The sequence below is a fragment of the Serinus canaria genome, chromosome 1A (assembly GCF_022539315.1).
Source record: "Serinus canaria isolate serCan28SL12 chromosome 1A, serCan2020, whole genome shotgun sequence".
Taxonomy (NCBI): Eukaryota; Metazoa; Chordata; class Aves; order Passeriformes; family Fringillidae; genus Serinus; species Serinus canaria.
Window position 1 is genome coordinate 12,170,462 of NC_066314.1, and position 18,546 is coordinate 12,189,007.

At 41.1% G+C, this 18,546-nt stretch overlaps 1 protein-coding gene across 2 annotated transcripts; it reads left to right on the top strand.

The window, feature by feature from the left end:
• Positions 1–10,459: 10,459 nt before the first annotated feature.
• PMPCB (peptidase, mitochondrial processing subunit beta) lies at positions 10,460–18,521 on the top strand. Of its 2 annotated transcripts, none has more exons than XM_050970119.1 (13): positions 10,460–10,598; positions 11,970–12,110; positions 12,383–12,469; positions 12,939–13,068; positions 13,418–13,616; positions 14,277–14,356; positions 14,913–15,025; positions 15,654–15,797; positions 16,266–16,429; positions 17,686–17,771; positions 17,845–17,933; positions 18,158–18,233; positions 18,327–18,521. In XM_050970119.1, exons 1-13 carry the CDS (start codon positions 10,509–10,511, stop codon positions 18,389–18,391), a joined length of 1,464 nt encoding a protein of 487 aa, XP_050826076.1. In that variant the 5' UTR covers positions 10,460–10,508; the 3' UTR covers positions 18,392–18,521. The 2 variants fall into 2 exon arrangements, with proteins under 2 accessions (XP_050826076.1, XP_050826077.1); XM_050970120.1 differs by having other exon boundaries at positions 16,269–16,429.
• Positions 18,522–18,546: the final 25 nt, after the last annotated feature.

Genomic DNA, 18,546 nt, shown 5'->3' on the forward strand with positions numbered 1-18,546 from the left:
AAGCTGGGGAGAGATTTTTTTGAGGATTTGTAGTGACAGGACAAGGGGGAATGGCTTCAAAATGAAAGACAATAGGTTTAAATTAGATATTTGGAAGAAATTCTTTACTTCAAGGGTGTTGGGGCGCTGGAACAGTTTACCCAGGGAAGTCATAGATGCCTATCCCTGGAAGTGTTCAAGGCCAGACTGGATGGAGTTTTGAGCAACCTGGACTAGTGGAAAGTGTCCCTGCCTATGGAAGTGGTGTTGGAACTAGGTGATCTTTAAATCTTCCAACCCAGGGTATGCTGTGATGCTGTGAAATGAGCCAGATCAAGAATGTGTATTCAAGCCTAGCTGAAAGTCTTCTGTGTCTGTGTACCTCACTAAGTGTGCTGGTCTTGGCTGGAAAAGGGTAATTTTCTTCATAGTAGCTGGTGGTATGGGCTAAATGTTGGATTTGTGCTGGGAACAGTGTTGCTAATTCAGGGATATAAGCGCTGTATAAGCAGTGCTTATACAAAGTCAAAGCCTTTTCTGTTTCTCACCCCACCCCACCAGCAAATGGACTGGGGGTGCCCAAGAAATTAGAAAGGAGATGCAACCAGGACAGTCAACCCCAACTGACCAGAGGGATATTCTGTACCTTATGGCATCATGCTCAGTACATGAAGCTGAGGAGAGAGAAGGAAGGAGGATTTTAACAAGTAGGAAAAAAAATACTTGGCAGAATTTAAGAAAACTTGGAGAGGTGACACTGGTAGACTTTTTCATTTTTTCATGCCAATTTAGTAATGAGAACAATGGAGGTGCTTCTTAAGACATGATTTAAAAAAGAGATCTGAAAGGGTTTTCCAGTTCATCCTCTTGCTTCAGAGTAGAATCCTCTCTATCTAATCAGATCCTGACAGATATTTGTTCAATCTGACCTTGAAAATTTGCAGTTATGCTGATTCTTCAGATCTCTCCAGTCAGCAACTGTGTAACATTCTTTACAATGTTCAAAAAGTTCAAGAGCTTTTTGTAAAATATGACTGAAATCTTCAAGTTGCAATTTAAGGCTTTTACTTTTTACCATATCAATGGATATGAAGAACACTTTGTATCTCTTAATACGTTCTACATATTTGAGAACTGATATATCTTCCTTCAATCCTCTCATTGCTAGACTAAATAAATGAATTCTTTCAATCTTACCTCGTGTTCACATTTTCTATACTTCTGAAAATTACATTGTTCTACTGTGGTTTCTTCATTGGAGAGAAATCACAAGGTTTCTTTATTGTTTGTTGAGGGTTTTTTACAGAATGCTGCTTTTAATAGGTTGTTTTCTGGTAAAACCACATTATCTCCTATTTATCACCACAGGATTGCTGGATAATTAAATGTGCAGGGGATCATAGGAAGTTCCTAGTCTAACCTTCTGCTGAAACCAGGGTCAGCTATGAGTTCACATCAGACTCAATCCTGTTGGATTTTGAAAACCTGCAAGAGCAAGGTTCACAAGCTCTATGGACAACCAGTTCCACAGTTTGACTGACACACGGTGAAAATGTTTTCCCTTGAGTCTAGCTTGAACCTATCACATTTAAATTTATGTCTATTATTGTCACTCTCTCACCACACAGCAGTCTGAGGAGTTTGGCTCCCTTTTCTTGATAATTTCCTCTTGGCTATTGTATAGATGCTTAGGAATACTTATTATTACTGTTGTTGTTGTTGTTACTGTTGTTGTTATTATTGGTAGTAGAGTAGTAGTATTAGTAGTCTTAAAAAAGCAAATAACTACCTTTCCTGAATTTCTGAGTTTTGGATTCTCCCTTTTTTCCATTGGTATGTTTGACAATTCCTTTCTTATTTAATTTATGTGTTCCTTATTTAGAAAGCTACTGAAGCATTTGCTTTCTTAATAGAGTATTAGTAGAGAATGGTTACAGGTTATAGCAGGCTGACACAATTTAGAACATTTAATTTATCTAAGTTGTCTTTATCTGTTGTTTCCCTTTTCTGTCTGGAAGTCTTACTCCATTCTCTAACTTACAAATGAAAGCAAGCCATCCCACAAAAGCATTTGCAGAAGTCAAAGCAAGAAGGTAAAAAAAGAGAAATTAGGAAAAACTTCTTTACCAAGAGCATGGTCAAATTCTGGAACAGGCTTCCTAGAGAGGTGGTCAGTCTCCAGGCCTGACAGTGGTTAAGGGGCATTTGGACAATGCCCTTAACAACATAAACTTTCAGTCAGCCCTGAATGGGTCATGCAGTTGGACTGCATGGCCGTTGTCAGTCCCTTCCAACTGAAATATTCCATTCCATTCCATGTTCTCATTGTGTCAGCCACCATTATATGCAACTCAAGTAATCTGTTTAAAGACAAGTACTTTGAATTAAGTTGAAGGTCTCATTGACTGTGCTGAACTTTGATTTGGGACTTTAGAGTCTATGGCTGTAAAGATCAGATAGCAAATCTCAACTATGCACATAGTTCTTAGTACTTTAATGTAGACTGTGTAGATATGTTGTCCTTATTCAAATATACATGACTGGGGGAGAAATCATAGAATGGTTTGGGTTGGAAGGGACCCTAAAGATCATCTGGTTCCAACCCTCCTGCCATGGGTGAGTACACACTAGATCAGGTTGTTCAGAGCCCCATCCAGCCTGGTCTCAAACAGATACAGGGATGGGAAGTCCACAGCCTCTCTAGGGTAGATTTGATGTAGACACAGAGAGGGTCAACCCATAAATTTCTGAGATAAGCATGAGTACTTTATATGGATGAAATAAAAATCAGAATGCCACATTTTTTCATTTATTTTTCCACAGGCTACTGAAAGCTTTGGAAAATAGTGGAATGGAATAGTTCCAAGAAGATTTGGGGTCTTTAGAATTTTTCAGTAAATCCTTTATGATCAAATTATAAGTATAAATGTACTAAAATTACTCATAATGCTTCACTTATAATTCTAAAAGAAAAGATTGAGAAGTAGATAGTTTCACTGCTAGAAAGCCAAGGCTGGAAAATACAGGTTTATAAAAAAAAAAAGGTGAAAAAGAAAAAAGGAATCACTGCGAAATTTGTGCACTGTGCAGTTGGAAGCAAGTTCTGAAGCTTTCTGGGTTTATTTTTTATTGGGAAGAATGTTTCAGGATAAAAGAAATATATTACATAATACAAAAGTAGATCTGCCAGCATTAATATACCAGCAGGATGAGTGATAGGCACAGTCAGAAACACACGAGATTATGGCTAATGCTTGAATTAGAGCAACCCTTATGCATTACTATCAATGCAGTAACTGCAATCAGCTAGAGAGTAACTGCCCATCCCCTAGTTCTGCTGGATCTGCTTAGTAGTAATGACTTGGATACCTATTCCAGACCTTATTTCCTTTGACATACTAAAGCTTATCTGCTATGAAGACCATGTTGTGTTTGAAAATGCCTCTTAGCTCTTAGGTGGATCTCTTAAGCCTCTCATATTAACCCAGTTCTTACATACTTAGGTTAATGCGATTTCCAAATTAAAAAAAAAAAGAAATCATCAATCTATTTCAGAGGCACACAGGTACTCTCATGCCTCACTTCAGCATCTGAAGTTCCAAGGGCAGATGTGGAAGCAAATGTACTTAAGGTATACTGGATCTCTATGTGTGTGTGTCAATTTGTTTGTCTTCTGGACATTGCAAACTAACAGATTGTTTACAAAGCTTCTTATTACACATGCACACATGCACTGAAATTCTCACACTGCAAACCGTGATTTTCTGAGCATACAAGCCTTGAGTTGCATAGCTTTTGTGAGGGAAAAGCATCTCAGTGCACATCAGCTACAGAGAAAACCTGTGCATACACACTGTCTGGGTTCAGTAGATGTTTGAAAGCTTTCTTGGAATTACTGCACTGCACTGGCTGCCAAACATCTGGAAGTCAGAAGAAAAATGTAGGAAAGTGGCAGGGAAGAAAATGACTAGCAAAAGCAGCTGTCTCCCATAAAAAAATTGTAGTCTGCCATTCTGGGCTATAATAGGATTTGAGAAAGGCATCAATCTGGGACATAGAGCACAGAGGGTTTAAGAAGCTTCAGAAATTGTTTTCCTTCAGAGGATTGTAAAAAAGGCCAGTGAATCTGAAATCACTCATTAAAAAATATTTAATGAGATGTGTAACTAAACTCAGTGCAGGTTATTAACTTGAAATTTAAAAGTTTGAGTATCAGCTCTAAGAAGTTAGCCTCTTACATGAGCAGAAATATCTGACCAGTGATATCCTACATTTCCAAACTTCTGACAGCTTCTCAGTTTATAAAATCTCCAACTTTCTCTTTCCCAACCATCTGTCAACACTCCTAGCTTTTCCCTTGATAACTTCTACATTGTGGTTGTTCATCACACTAAAACCAGCACAAAATCCAGTTGCTACACAGTCTTGAACCTTGAATATGTGCATGCATTAAAAAAACCCAAAAAACTTCTTGTAATTATAAAATAAATAACTCAAAGAATACTCATGTGATTACTGTATTTATATTTAATTAATAGCAAGCACTCAGTATTTAAAACTACGTAAAGATGCTGCAAAATTTCCAGCCTCCTGCATTAAAATGCTGTAGGTCCTTACAGAATATAAACTCAACTTGTTGTGCCCTTGAGAAAATGCATTCATAATCTGTATAATATCCTCTAATATATTAAAATGTATGGATCTGATATTTAGATAAGGGATATTTAGACACATGCAATGAGCTCCTAGCCTGAAGTTCAGGATAAGGTTTGTTTTGCCTGAGGGTAGCTGCCTGGATGTTGGGTGTTTGAGTCTACTGAACTAGTAATTCACTCTGCTACAATCAGTGGGGGAGGGAGGTACCATGAGGAGACATTTCTAAGTAACCACCCTAAGAGAGGTGTCCAGAGTACAAAGAATAACCCAAAAGTCGAGGTGCCTGCTTCCCTCCACTGCCTATTGGAAGAGCTCAGAGGACTAGGTTTATACAGCTGAGGTATGAGTGATACAACTTTTGTACATGACCACAAGGGAGGCCCTAGAGCACAGAGAGATGAGTTGGGACACAAATTTGGCCAGCATGCAATAGTGTGATGAGCCCTGAGAGTCTACAACACGATGGCAATCAATCAGGCTGGGAAATCAAGTAGGAAGTTGGATAGAGCTATAAAGCAGAATGCTCATATATGTTTCCACAGTTAGAGCCCAACAGGGAGCTTGATAGCTAAACAAAACCTGCCCTGGATCAATGACTATTTTAGGGAAGTCTGTAATCACACAGGTCTTAGTATAAAACTACATGGTCTGTAGTTTGTGTTGGCTAACTTAAGCTATAGTAAGAATACAGGAATTAAAGACTGAGAAAACAGGTTTTAAGAGAGGAAATAAAAGAGGAAACTCAGTTATCTGGATATTACAATAGCATGCAAGTGTGCATTTACTGTATTATAAACTATGATGAGTAGCATTAGCAGCATTTTAAGGTAATGAAAAATCTACTTTCCTTCCACAGATTGCTGAAAAATGCCCACAGCATTGCTACCTGAACAATTCTGAACAGAGGAGGAATGAATCAGAGAATCAAAGTAACTGCATTAATTTCAGTTTTCAGTGTGTTAGTTTCAGTTGAATCATACCAGAGACTCAGGTGACTTCCTAATTATTTTCTGGAGAAAATATTCTCTGAAGTGACACTTTCTTAAAATAGGAAAAAGGCTGAAATAAATGTTGGAGTTTTGGAAACTCATCCACCATCAAATCAGAATAATGCTCTAAAATAGGGAACCTGTATGTGGTTATAGTCACAGGGAAGGATGGAAATAACACTTGTGTACAATACAAACAAAGCAATAAAAAAGGACTAATCCTTAATCTGCAATGAGTCTGCTAAAGGGCAAGAAGAAACTTATCTGTTTAGCTAAATCAGATGAATTTACCCACAGGATTTCCTGCTGAATTACTGCATCAGGCAGAAACATCGTTTGTTTGGCACGTTGTTCTTGAAAAATTGTTGTTATGAGCTATCCAAACTCCTTCCATTTATCTTTCTGATAAAAGCCCTCAGCTGTCAGGTAGTGGGATGTCTGGCACTTACAGACTTATTTCACTGCATAAATACTTATGAGAAAAAAGAGAACTGCATGCAGACAGAATACTGTAATATTCCCTGAAGAAAGCTTTTAATCAACAGCTTCAAAAGAGTGCTCTGTTAATGAGCAACTGAAATGTTATAAATTCAGCCAACAGCTTCTATGTTTAATTTAGACAGTCTTCCTTGCAGCTTGAGAGCACAAAAGACCAGTGTCAGTGGCCTGCAGGCCTTTGCAGTTGCTGCCCAGTGGTTAACCATGGGAAAGAAAAGCTATTGCAATTTAATTAGCTGAAGGGTAACTTCTAGGTAATACTGATAAAATAATCAGCTAGAGGCCAGTGAACAGCTGGCATGAAAATCAGACAAGCATAATGTTTGTGAAGTTTGATTTGTATTCTCAAAACAGCTTTATTCCCAAAAAGCCTCCAGCCCACTCCTCTACAAAATAGTGTATTGTTTTTTTGAACTCATGTTTTTAGGCTCGTTTGAATTCTGCTTGCTTGGCTGAGATCAAGGCAATTCCTGGCAGCTGGATTTCAGCATATTCATTAAAGGCAATACTGTATCATTGCTTTAAAAAAACAGTAGATTGTAAATAAACAGTGAACATGATGACTCTACAAAAAGCTAACACAGCACTAAGCAGCAGTTTAGCCAAAGGCAATTTCAATTGTTAACGTTTACTGTGGGATGGTTTCAGCAATTCTGAAGGTCTTTTTCCTGAGCAGTGGTGTTCTGATGCTTAGCTCCTGTGCCCTCTTGCTCTGGGGCTGGATCAGCCTGTAACAGGGTAGTTCTTCCCAAGTACTTCTGTAATAAGCTGATCATGATAGTGTGTCTTGCTGATATGAATTTTTCTTTATTTCAGAAGAAATACTTTATATATACAATTGAAAGAAAAACCTTTCAAGATCATGCTTTGCTCATACCAAGATTGTCATCCTAGTTTAGAGTTATAGAAGTGTTGGCTTCACAGTGTTGTGTTCAGCACAAACAGATTTCTCATTTATATCACTGCTACCACATGGAATTGTTTTATAAAGTAGAAATGTTACTCCAGAAGCAACAACCTAGATCTGAGTGCTGGCACCAGCACCAGCTGAATCTTTTTTCCTGTGGGGTAGAGTCTCTCCCATGTGTGAGCTGATAGTGCAGCACCTCCTCAGCTGGTGTTTCCTGAAATCTCCTTTGCTTTGAGATGTCTGTGTCATTTGGTCGATGTTGCACAGTAAGGAACATGGAAACCTTATTTTCTCAGAAAACCAGTTGGAACAATTTTTCAGACTGTGCATTACTACTGGTTCAATGGAGTTCTTGAGAAGTTTTAAGCTTAAAAACCAAAAGTGCCATTTGGTCCTTTTCCAGGCACCTCTTTAGGAGAGATGCTGATCCAAAATAGCTACTTAGTGTGAAATTCAAAGCTCCCATACTTAGGGTGAAATTTTCACCCTGGAGTCTGACTTTCATCTTGAGACCCTCACCTACATAATCCACTCAGAGGCTCTGTGGCATCTTGGAATTAGCAGACAACTATTTATCTATCATGCTGATGACAAGGACATAAATGATATAGAACTTCCTTCTTTTAGCCTTGGCCTTTCTGTTCCATTGTGGCTTGAAACTGGACACACAAGCACTATAAAGAAAAGCCTAATTTTCTCCATCTGGAAACTGAAGATAATGTTACCTAAACTAGAGGGATATTGTGAGCATTCCTTGTTATAATAGCTCATTTCTAAATAATCTCATTGTAATAAAATTGTTAAAACCATTTAAAAAGTAGTGCTTTATAAAAGTTTAGTGGTGAATATTTACATATTCAGCTTCTACTGTTAGAACATTAGTATTTGTTTTACTTTATTGCATTTTTAGTTGGTTAATAAGATTTCTTAATTTAGAGTTGCATCTCTCTAATGACCTTTGCTGGATGCTAAATTTTAGATTACATTTACATATGAGACACTCCTATTTTGTTAAGTAGGAGACATGTTATAGGGATAATCAGTTTATCTTAAGCTGTAATTCTATGTCTAGCAAGGATTCAAATTTCTAGGATGTATAATGGGTTAGTGAAATCTGGTAAAGCATCTTTGAGATAAATCCCAGCATATGAGATCAGTTAGATCTAGCTGTAAAATGGAACAGAAGCTTAATTTTAATTTTCAGATGCACAGTTTGGTGCTTTGCTTTTTTTCTTTTACAACTTGACAGAGCTCTATCTGAAATTTAAAAAATGAAATGCAGGAACTGGATGGATCTTTTGAATATGCATTAACTAAATGGGAGAAACAAAACTAAAAAAAAGAAGTAGCTAGTTTCATGTAAGGTTAGATTTTCTATTCCATGGAAACTAATTTGACCCCAGTGTAAATCCTTTGGTGAAGGGATGTGCATGCTTTGCAGCTACAAGATCCTTCTTACACAGGCTGTGTGGGCACTGAAATAGTACAGGCACCAAAGTAACATAACAATTTCAGTAAGAGATCTACAGTTCCATATGTGGTCAAGGCATCACTGTGAAATTAGGAAGCATCTGGTTTATTGGCATTTAGGTCTATATTTAAAATTTTGTGTTAACAACAGTACCACTTTAATTTTTAATTGTATGCAATATATCATGTTTTGTGGGTTTACTATTTTGATGCAATTACAGTCCTTGTGACAGAAACTGGACAAGCCCAGCTGCAGGACTAAGCTGCTGTTTAAGCACAGAGCTTACAAACTGGCAGTGGAAACGTTTTAGGGTAGTTGGTGCAATTTCATGCTGAACTGCCAAGGGAGTAAGAAATTGCCTATATGCACAAAATACCCCCCAAAAGTTATAAATTTAAAATACAGTGGATTTTTCTAAAACTGGTCCATGTTTTGGAGTCTGAGAAACTAAATCTCAGAGCCTTGTCACACTTCAGCATCTGAGCCAGCCCAGGAACTACCAACAATCCCCAGTGTCCTTTAAGAGTCACGGTGGATTTTGTCACCTAAAATCTGCATGTGACTGATAACGTTTCAGAGGGAAGGGAGCAACACTTCTGACAGCTCTCGAGAATCACCTGAGTAACAGGACCTTGGCAGTGGCAGGAGACAGTTCACCCTGAGCAGAAGCATCCTCATTTCCCACCATTCTCAACCTCCTCCTGTTGAACAGAAACCTCCGCAGTTCCCACCCTTTTTAACCTCTTCCTCCTGATCCTGTGCCAAGAGCTGAGCTTTCTTCCTCTTAGAGAGGGCAAGGTGGAGAAGGTTTGTGGTATCTGTACAGAGGCAGAGGCTGTCAGAAGTACTGTGTCAGATGGCATTTGAAGCTCTTTATTAACCCTGAATGGGTTAGAAAAATGGTACCTACAAACACTGCTTCCCCCAGCATAAGTAGTACAGATTTCTTCTTTAAAGTACTATTTTGTTTCTTTGTGTTGTGTCACTTAAAATACTGTGGGACAAATAACAGAATTTCACCCTGGTTCTCCTTAATTTTTGAGATAATGCTTGATTAGCCAAATTAAAAGTTCCTAAAAAAATGAAAAAAAAAATTAGCTTCAAAGTCAAAACCGAGCACTGCTTCTTGCATGTCTGTACCTATTTATCTGTAGCCATACATTCCAAACGTACTCAGGAACAATCTTCGGCACTGAAATTGCTTCCACTGGTACACTTCCAGAACTTTTCCCAGCCCAAATGTGGCTCTTGTCAAGTAGCGTTGCCACAAGCCCTTCCCGGCCGCTGGCAGCTGGGAGTGACCATTCCCAGCCCTTTGGAGTCCTGGGTCTGGAGCTGTCACCAGCGCCGGCACAGGCTCGGCGGGGCGCTGCATTTCCTGCTGGGCACGAAGCCCTCCTCTCCATGACAAGTGTTTCAGCTCCGTTACACACACTTCCCAGAAAAAGACGCCAGGTTATTCCAGGCTCGGGATTTCCCAGTCAGGGCGGCCCTGTCCCGCAGGAAGCGCAGCGCCCTCAGGCAGCCTTGCCGAAAGGGCGCGGGACAGCGCGCAGGGCTGTGCCCACGGCAGCTCCCGGGGCAGGCGAAGGCAGCGCTTTGTGTTTGCTGAACCTGGCCGTAATGGGATATCGGCAGGAAAATGCTCTCCTGACCTTTGCTGCTCAGGAACCTGCGCTGCTCAGGGCACTGAGGACAGCAGGACCATCAAAACCAAGTCCCAAGCTGCCAGAGCTCCAGGAGCGCTTGGAAAACGCTCCCAGCTAGACGGTGGCGTCGTTGGGCTTGTCCTGTGCAGGCCGAGCGGTTGGACTGGGCGGTCCCTGCGGGCCCCTTCCCACCCGGGACATTCCTGATCCCCACCTCCCCTGGGACATTCCCACCTCCCCTGGGACGCGGCAATGCGGTTTGCGCTGCCCCTTTGCGCCCCCGGGCGGCAGCGGATGGAACTGCCCCGCGCCTGCGCGCGCCCAAGGCCGCCCGCCCCGCCCACCACGGTGTCAAGATGGCGGCGTCTGCAGCACGCTCAGCGGCCCGGCGGCTTCTCTTGCCCTGGTCCACCCGCCTGGTGCGAGCGCCCGGCGCGGCGCAGCGGGTGAGGCTGCGGGGAGCGGGACGGATCAGAGTGGAGGGAGGCGCGGGAGGCGCGGGGAGCGTGGGCGCCGCGGTGGCTCCGAGCGGTGCTCGGGCTGCCACTGAGGGGACGCGAGGAGTTGGAGGCCGTGGGGCGCGGTGCATGCTGGGAGTTGTAGTCGCGGCGGCGGCGCGGTGCACGGCGGGAGGTGTAGTGAGTGATCGATTTGTAGTAAGTGGTCGGATTTGTGTGCGGCAGCCGGTCCGGGGCTCCGCAGTGTGAGGAGGATGTCAGTGAACTGGGGATGCTCAGCAGCGGTGAGCTGGGCTGTAACATGTGCCCTGTGAGGAGAGGCTGAGGGTCCGGACCTTGTTCAGGCTGGAGAAGCCATGGCTTCAGCTGGACCTGTGAGAAGTATCTGTGCCAGCACCTAGGAGAAGGTTGTTGGGAGCATAAATGAACGCTAGTCACAGTGGCAGGATGAGAGACAATGGGCATAAGTTGAAACATGAAAGGAAAATCTGGATATGTGGCAGTCAAGCAGTGAAGCAGGCTGCTCACAGAGCTGTGCAGTTTCTCACTATCTTGGAGATTGTCAGTACCCAGGTGAAAAAAGTCCTGAGTGAAGTGGTCTGACCAAGTTGATCCTGCTTGGAGCAGGAAGTTGGACTAGAGACCTCCAGAGATCTCTTCAAACTTGAATTGTGCTGTGATTCCAAAATAAGTGAGTTTCAAGAGATTTAACCTATTCTAGAAGGAGAGTGGTTGAAAGCTGCATTTTGTGCTTTCATGTTTAGGGCAGTTATATGGGGAGAAAAATCTTTGTTTGTTTGAAACATTTGAAATCACTGTTTTTGAGATAGCTGTTTTGAATTTGGGATACATATTTGCATTTATTGTTATTGAAAAACTGCTTCTCTTCTTTTCTACCTGCTCTCATTTAATGTGCTTTAACTGCCCTGTGATTGTGCTGCTCTGGTCAGTGGCTGATGGGTTTGCAGTCCTGGCACAGGCCCTTGGGCTGTATCACACTTCACTTTAGAAGCAGGTACCCAGGAGAATTCCAGATGGTGAAGGTCCTGCAGGCTCTTGCTGACAGAAGTGGGAAGCAAGCGTGGCTGGCTGATGAGAGTATCAGCTCCTGTGTCACAGTGGAGGCAGCAGATGCATCTCCTTCCTTGTAGTTATCTTCAGAGTTTGTTTCAGATTCAGGTCACTGCTTCCCTTATGTGAAGTAGTGGTGAATAGCAGTCCTGAATTCTTTCCCTAGTAAATGCATGCTTTAAGGAAGATCCATGGACTTCATGCTTGAGTTCAGCAATGCATTTTTCAGAAAAGCATCCTTGGATATAACTAAACAATCTGAGTGTGATTAATGATTTTCCTTTCCAGTCTGTGCATGTTGGAACAGGGAGGCACACAGTTTCCAAAGCAGCAACAGAAGTAATTTTAAATGTCCCTGAAACTAGGGTGAGTCCTTTAGAAAATGGCTTGCAAGTAGCCTCTGAAGACTCTGGACTCTCAACATGCACAGTAAGTAACTTACAAAAGGAAGGGGATTTTATGTCTGTTCCTGTTTTTTCATTTCCTAGTGGAACTAAATTGCATTTGCATTTCAATATTTATTAGCAACTGTTCCTAGAACTTAAGCCAGAACTTAGTTGTCTTAAGGCTTTTGTAAATTTGTAATTAAATTTTTTGTGAAGATCAGAATTTTCTTTTTCTTGAAAGCCTGCTCTGTTTAAGGAAAAAGCCATGGCAAAGCAGTTAGCTGGGGAAATGACTTTTTTTTCTTCTTCGCTGAGGTTGGACTTTGGATTGATGCTGGAAGCAGATATGAAAATGAGAAGAACAATGGAACTGCTCACTTTCTTGAGCATATGGCTTTCAAGGTGAGTGTGAAGATTGATGTAGACATTTACAATGAATTTTTAAGTTATTTATCTTGAAAGATTGATGATGAAAACTTTGTCAGAATTGTATAAATAAGTTTTCCAAATTGTAATGAGAAAAATAACATGGACAGCTAAGACTTTGGTTTCCATTAGAAAATGAAGCTAAAATCCTAGTTCTGTGTGTTACACAAATATAGGATTACACAGGTCAAATTTTTAAGTCACTTTTACCTTCTTATAGTAGTCTTAGAAGACACACAGTCACCCTTTAGCCAGCTTTTTATTTTCATTTGGAAGCACAGTAGGTTTTACATCTGAATTTCAGGCTTGGAGAGATTAGTATGCCTGGTTTATTTCCAGAACACATTTTCTTTCTCTTGATCATGACTTTTCCAGACAAGAAGTGGTAATGATGAGTAGATGAACTGAAGGGTCTAATGTGATTTTCTTTATTGTTCTATTTCAGGGAACCAAAAAGAGATCTCAGTTAGACCTTGAGCTAGAGATTGAGAACATGGGGGCTCATCTGAACGCGTACACGTCCAGGGAACAAACTGTCTATTATGCAAAGGCTTTTTCAAAAGATTTACCAAGAGGTAATTGCTCTCATTCATCAGAAAAGCTGCAAAGAACAACATGCTTATCCATCTTCCAGTGAGATGGCACAGAAGGATGCTTTTGCAGTGTTACAGTCCCTTCCTTGCCTGTGAAAAGTCTGTTCTTGAACTTCACAAGAACGTGCAAATACAGGTTTGGGAAGGAGCCAGCAGGGAAGCTTATATTTGAAATACTTTTCAGAGTCCCAAGATAAAATACCTTTGGGACTTCTCTCTTCCTGTCCCCTTGATAGTTTTATTGCTCTTTGAGGTGGGTTTCACTTTTGGAACCAGATTTTTCTAGTAGTCTGAAAATACTTTTTTCATTTCCATCTCTGTTTGCAATTAGCTGTGGAAATTCTTGCTGACATAATTCAGAACAGTACCCTGGGAGAGGCAGAGATTGAGCGTGAGCGAGGAGTTATACTGCGAGAGATGCAAGAGGTTGAAACCAATTTGCAAGAAGTTGTCTTTGATTACCTTCATGCCACAGCCTACCAGAACACAGCCCTGGGACGGACCATTTTAGGACCCACTGAAAATATCAAGTATGTCCAAAACTACATCTGTCTTTGTGTGGTAATTTTTATATATCGAGAGACTTACCTAAAAACCTAGAGAACAGTGTCAGATTGCATTTTTACACTGGAGGGCAGCTGAAATTGCACTGCATATAATTGTAAGTAGAACTCCTGTATTGCCTTAGTTTCCCTGTAGGCAGGCATCAAAGGGTATGTGAACTTCAGATGCTGTCTGCATGACTTTGGGTTTTTTGCCATATTTTTCTCCTAAGTGCATCTGACACAAAATTGGAAATACTTTTTTTTCCTATAGGAGGTCACATGTTAGGCATTATTGTAAGCACACGGTGTTTGCACTGCTCTTTCAGCATTTGTTTGGACTAGTGCAGATCAGAGGACTGCTAAATGTGCTGCTTTCAAAGGAAAGGAGATCATTAGTGCATCCTGTCTCCACCTGTCTGAGTTGGAATTCTCACTCCTTCTCAGGAAGCTAGAAGAGCTTTTTATTCAGTTCCTATTTGCTTTTTAGAAAGTCACCCTTATTTTAGCTTTCTGCCTCTGCTCTGAACAGTGGCAGCACTTTTAATTGTTTTGATAATTGTATTGTTATATACATTTATCTCCATTTATCTCTTTTTATTCTAAACTTTACTGACACCGTGGTGCTGTTTCCTTTCCTGTTTCTAGATCCATAAATCGTAATGACTTGGTGGAGTACATAACAACACATTACAAAGGACCCAGAATGGTCTTGGCTGCTGCTGGAGGTCAGTATGGGATACTCAGCCTTGATCATGTAAGATTCATGGCTTGAGTCTGTGGGAACCACATGGTGAATCACCCACTGTTCAGGAGGTCCTGGTTGTTGTTGGCCCTGTGTAGCCCTTTGTGTTTTGTGCATTCATACCCTGTGAAATTTTGTTCCCTTTTCCTGTCAGTAATATTCCAGAAACCTCAAATCAGGAATAAGAAGTGAATTGGAGGCCAAAGTCATTCTTCCATGTGGGTGGGGAAAAAAGGGTCCTAGAAGGTGTGAAGAGAGGAATGGCAAGGGATGCAGAGAGAAAGAAGTAACATTGAGGCTGGAAAGAAAGCAAAGAGCTTGATTTGATGTAGTTTTAGTGGAAGGCCGTTGAAGAGAACCAAGACGGGGAATCATGATGATCTTGCTCTGTATAAAGGGAATGTGTGAAGAATCTCAAAGTGGAGTATTGAAGCAGGGGCACAAAAAATAGTTCTTGGTTGAGTCTTTAAACTGTGCAGCAATTTAAATTAACTGTTTACAGAGTAACATCACAAAGCATGTGAAATACCTTTGTCCAGGGGTCTCTCATGATGAACTACTTGACCTGGCAAAGTGCCATTTTGGAAACTTGCCATCTGCTCCAGAAGGAGGACTACCACCCCTGCCACCTTGTAGCTTCACAGGTAGTGAGGTAAGCTGCTGGGTGGCTTTTTGAGCTGGCCTTTACATCCCCTGACATGTGCTCTCTGGTGAGGAGAGAGGGCTGCTGTGCCACAGACTTAGCACATGAAAAGGTTTCCTGCCCTCAGTGATGGCAATGGAGTAGCTGCTTTCCAAAGCAGTACTTCCCATTCTTTCTTGGACAAGTCTCACAGCCACCACTTTTTATTCTTCATCACTTCCTGGAGGAATTGATAATGATTGATATCCCTGCTCCTGCTTTCCTTTTATCCTCTTACTGGAGCATTTCCACTTATTGAGAATCACTCATTTAAAGGATGTGGCAGAGAACTGAGGCATCCACGTTCTATTCCCATCTCCTTTCAGATTTTACAAAGTCATCAGATATCCTTGCTGCTGGTAGTCATAAAATGACTTGTAATGCTTCTCTGTGTGCTTCAACTTGTAATGTTGTCAAAGTGATGTGAAATTGCCCGGGGACACCAGCTAAGGTTGATGTTAAATTAATCTTCATATGCTTTAGTTTTAGTGCATGTTTTGTAATCCAGCTGTAGTGGAAAAGTCTGATTTCTGTTGTATGACTTGCCCTGTGCCTGAGCACGTACAGGTTGCGCTCGAGCTGCTGTGCTGTGTTGCAGATTCGGATAAGGGATGACAAGATGCCCCTGGCCCACCTGGCCATTGCCGTGGAAGCGGCCGGCTGGTCAGACCCGGACACCATCCCCCTCATGGTAGCCAACACTCTGATAGGTAACTGGGATCGCTCCTTTGGAGGAGGAGTGGTGAGTGAACCTGCAAGCACCATCCTGCTCTTAATGAGGTTGGTGGGATCTCCCTGACTTGGGTACTGCCTGGACAGAAAGGGCATCCAGTTGTGAGGCTCAGAGAGTTTGTTATCCAGGATGTAGGAGAATCTTAGGGGGTGGTTCTAAACCCCCAAAATAGAGCCAGTCCTCATGGAATGTAGGATGTTTTATACCTGTATGTCATCAGAACCTGTGGATATCAGTAATTAACTGTCCCTTTCTTGAACCTAAGTGTCTTTGTGATTTTGGCTCAAATCTGGGGTGTTATTTTGAAACATGATGCAATCTGTAAGGAAAGAAAGGGTTGAAATGAAGAGCTGCTAATTAACCTTGTAGCTACTACCGCACATTCTGTCATCATTGAAATGAAAATGGGAAATCATGGAGGTGACTAGAAAGCTTTCAAAAAACTTCATAAAGTAGTATCTTTTTCTTTTGCCTCAGCAGAATTTGTCCAGTAAACTTGCTCAGATTGCCTGCCATGGTAACCTGTGTCACAGTTTCCAGTCCTTCAACACCTGCTACACTGACACAGGGCTGTGGGGACTCTATATGGTCTGTGAGCCATCCACTATTCAGGACATGGTGCACTTTGTTCAGAAAGAATGGTAAGCTACCAACTGTTTCTCTGAAAAGATTGTTTTTAGTGGAGGAATACAATTTAATAATAAAGAGAATATTTTTCTCTGCTTGGGCTTGCCTGCAAACAACAAATGTATCAAATTCTAAACTTTGGCACCCAAAGCCAAGTCCCAGCACCCAGTTTTTGGCACCATTATTTGGAGTGAATACTTTAAGATGTAGGTCTTATTTCTTGCACGAGAAAACACAGCAGGAATTTTTTTTTTACTGGAAAATGGCAAAAGTCATGAAACTGTCAGACCTTTTAGTATACTACTCAGTCAGTGTACAGCCTGTGAGCTGCAAGAGTGCTGTAAGAGTAAATATTTGTGGATGAGAATAATGAATGTGCAGTTACCAGACAATTTTAGTCTGCAGTTGCTGCAGTTGATGTATTGGGTGTATCACAGCTGATGTATCACAGTTGATGTATCACAGCTCTAGTGAATACGTAGGGAAAGGTGAGCTGTTATATGGAATTTTGAAACAATTCTAGACAATATTCATTCATCTGAGACTTAAATCTGTTTTGAAGGATGTCCATAAATGACTGTAAAACTTGAACTGCAGATGCTATTAAAAACACATATATGTTACTTAAAAGCACTTGATTTAAAGGGGGTGAAGTTGAAACAAGTCTTGAGTTTCTTTAATCACATAAATCACTCCTTGTATACCATTATTCTATGAAATCCCTGTTAAGTCATGGCAAAAAAGGTTATTACTTTGACTCTGTTTGCTGCAGCTTAGCACCAGGGAAGATGCAGATGATTCCTGGGACAAGAATTTAGTGTTAAGCTATTTATTGCATTCTCCTCTCCTCACAAAATGTTCCATAGGCAGTGTGGCAAATTATTATCTCACCAAGAGAGGAGCCAGGAAGTACTGAATTGCCTTCTAATTGCCTGTTACCTAGTTGCTTGGCTCCTACTTTCTTAGCAACCTCCATTCTCAAGCTAACACGTACAGAATGCACTTGCCTCAAAATATTTATTTAATAAAATGAAATACAGCTCTTATAAGAGAAAGAGCTTCTTGGTATCTTGGGTATCTTGATATGCTTCCAAAACCCCTACTTCTAGGCTGCTGCTTTGTATCCACGGCTAGTTTTCCAAGCTGTCTTACCAGCTTTGTCTACAGAAAAGTAGTGCCTGGTAGGTGCAGTAATGCCTCTGCACCTCCTTATCACAGGCAGTCGTGTGCTACCATTATTTAATGCCTTTGGATTGAAACTGTTTTTCAGGATAAGACTTTGCACAAGTGTTACAGAAAATGAAGTAGCTCGAGCAAAAAATCTTCTAAAGACAAATATGCTGCTACAACTTGATGGTGAGACTTATGAGAACTTTTTATTCTTTGTGGAGCCATAGGCTGATAACTGAAGCATTTTTTCCTGTTTTAGGGTCCACACCAATCTGTGAAGACATTGGAAGACAAATGCTGTGTTATAAGCGCCGAATCCCAATTCCAGAACTTGAGGCAAGAATTGAAGTAAGTGGCACTCATGTTGCAACTTTTAAAAGGCCATCAAGAAAATTACTTGCTACAGAAAGTAACAACACAGAAACTGTATTACTTTTTCGGCTAAGAAAACATTTTCAACTGAGAAAACTTCCAAGTATTTTGTTTCCTGCTCCCTTGGATTAGACAAAACTAAGATCAGAAATGGTTTTAATATGGGATTGTCACAAAGATGCCTCTTTTACCCCTTTTAGGCTATAGATGCCCAGACTATTAGAGAAATCTGCACAAAGTACATCTATGATAAGCATCCTGCAGTTGCTGCCGTGGGTATGTGATGTGTTTCCCTATCCTCCCATAACCCCTCCAGACTACTTGCTGTGAGTTGGGCATGTGTCATGGCCAACTTTCTTTAACTTCCAGGTCCAATTGAACAACTTCCAGAGTATAGCAAAATCTGCAGTGGCATGTATTGGCGTCGTGAATAGTGAATAACAAGAACTTCAGCATATTTTAGCTTTAAAAATCCAGGAAAACAACAAAAAACACCCAACAAACCAACTACACCCTTTTAAAATTTGCAGTTGCTTTTGAGAAGATTAAAACTCAAGAACCAGCCCCTCCTGTGTTTCTGTATAATGAA

What these genes read in the sequence shown, in the direction of transcription:
- PMPCB (XM_050970119.1), top strand. Translation starts at nt 10,509, where the DNA reads ATGGCGGCGTCTGCAGCACGCTCAGCGGCCCGGCGGCTTCTCTTGCCC. An exon ending in TTCAAAAGATTTACCAAGAG is followed by an intron (nt 13,069 to 13,417) that starts GTAATTGCTCTC and finishes GTTTGCAATTAG; the next exon opens with CTGTGGAAATTCTTGCTGAC. An exon ending in GGTCTTGGCTGCTGCTGGAG is followed by an intron (nt 14,357 to 14,912) that starts GTCAGTATGGGA and finishes ACCTTTGTCCAG; the next exon opens with GGGTCTCTCATGATGAACTA.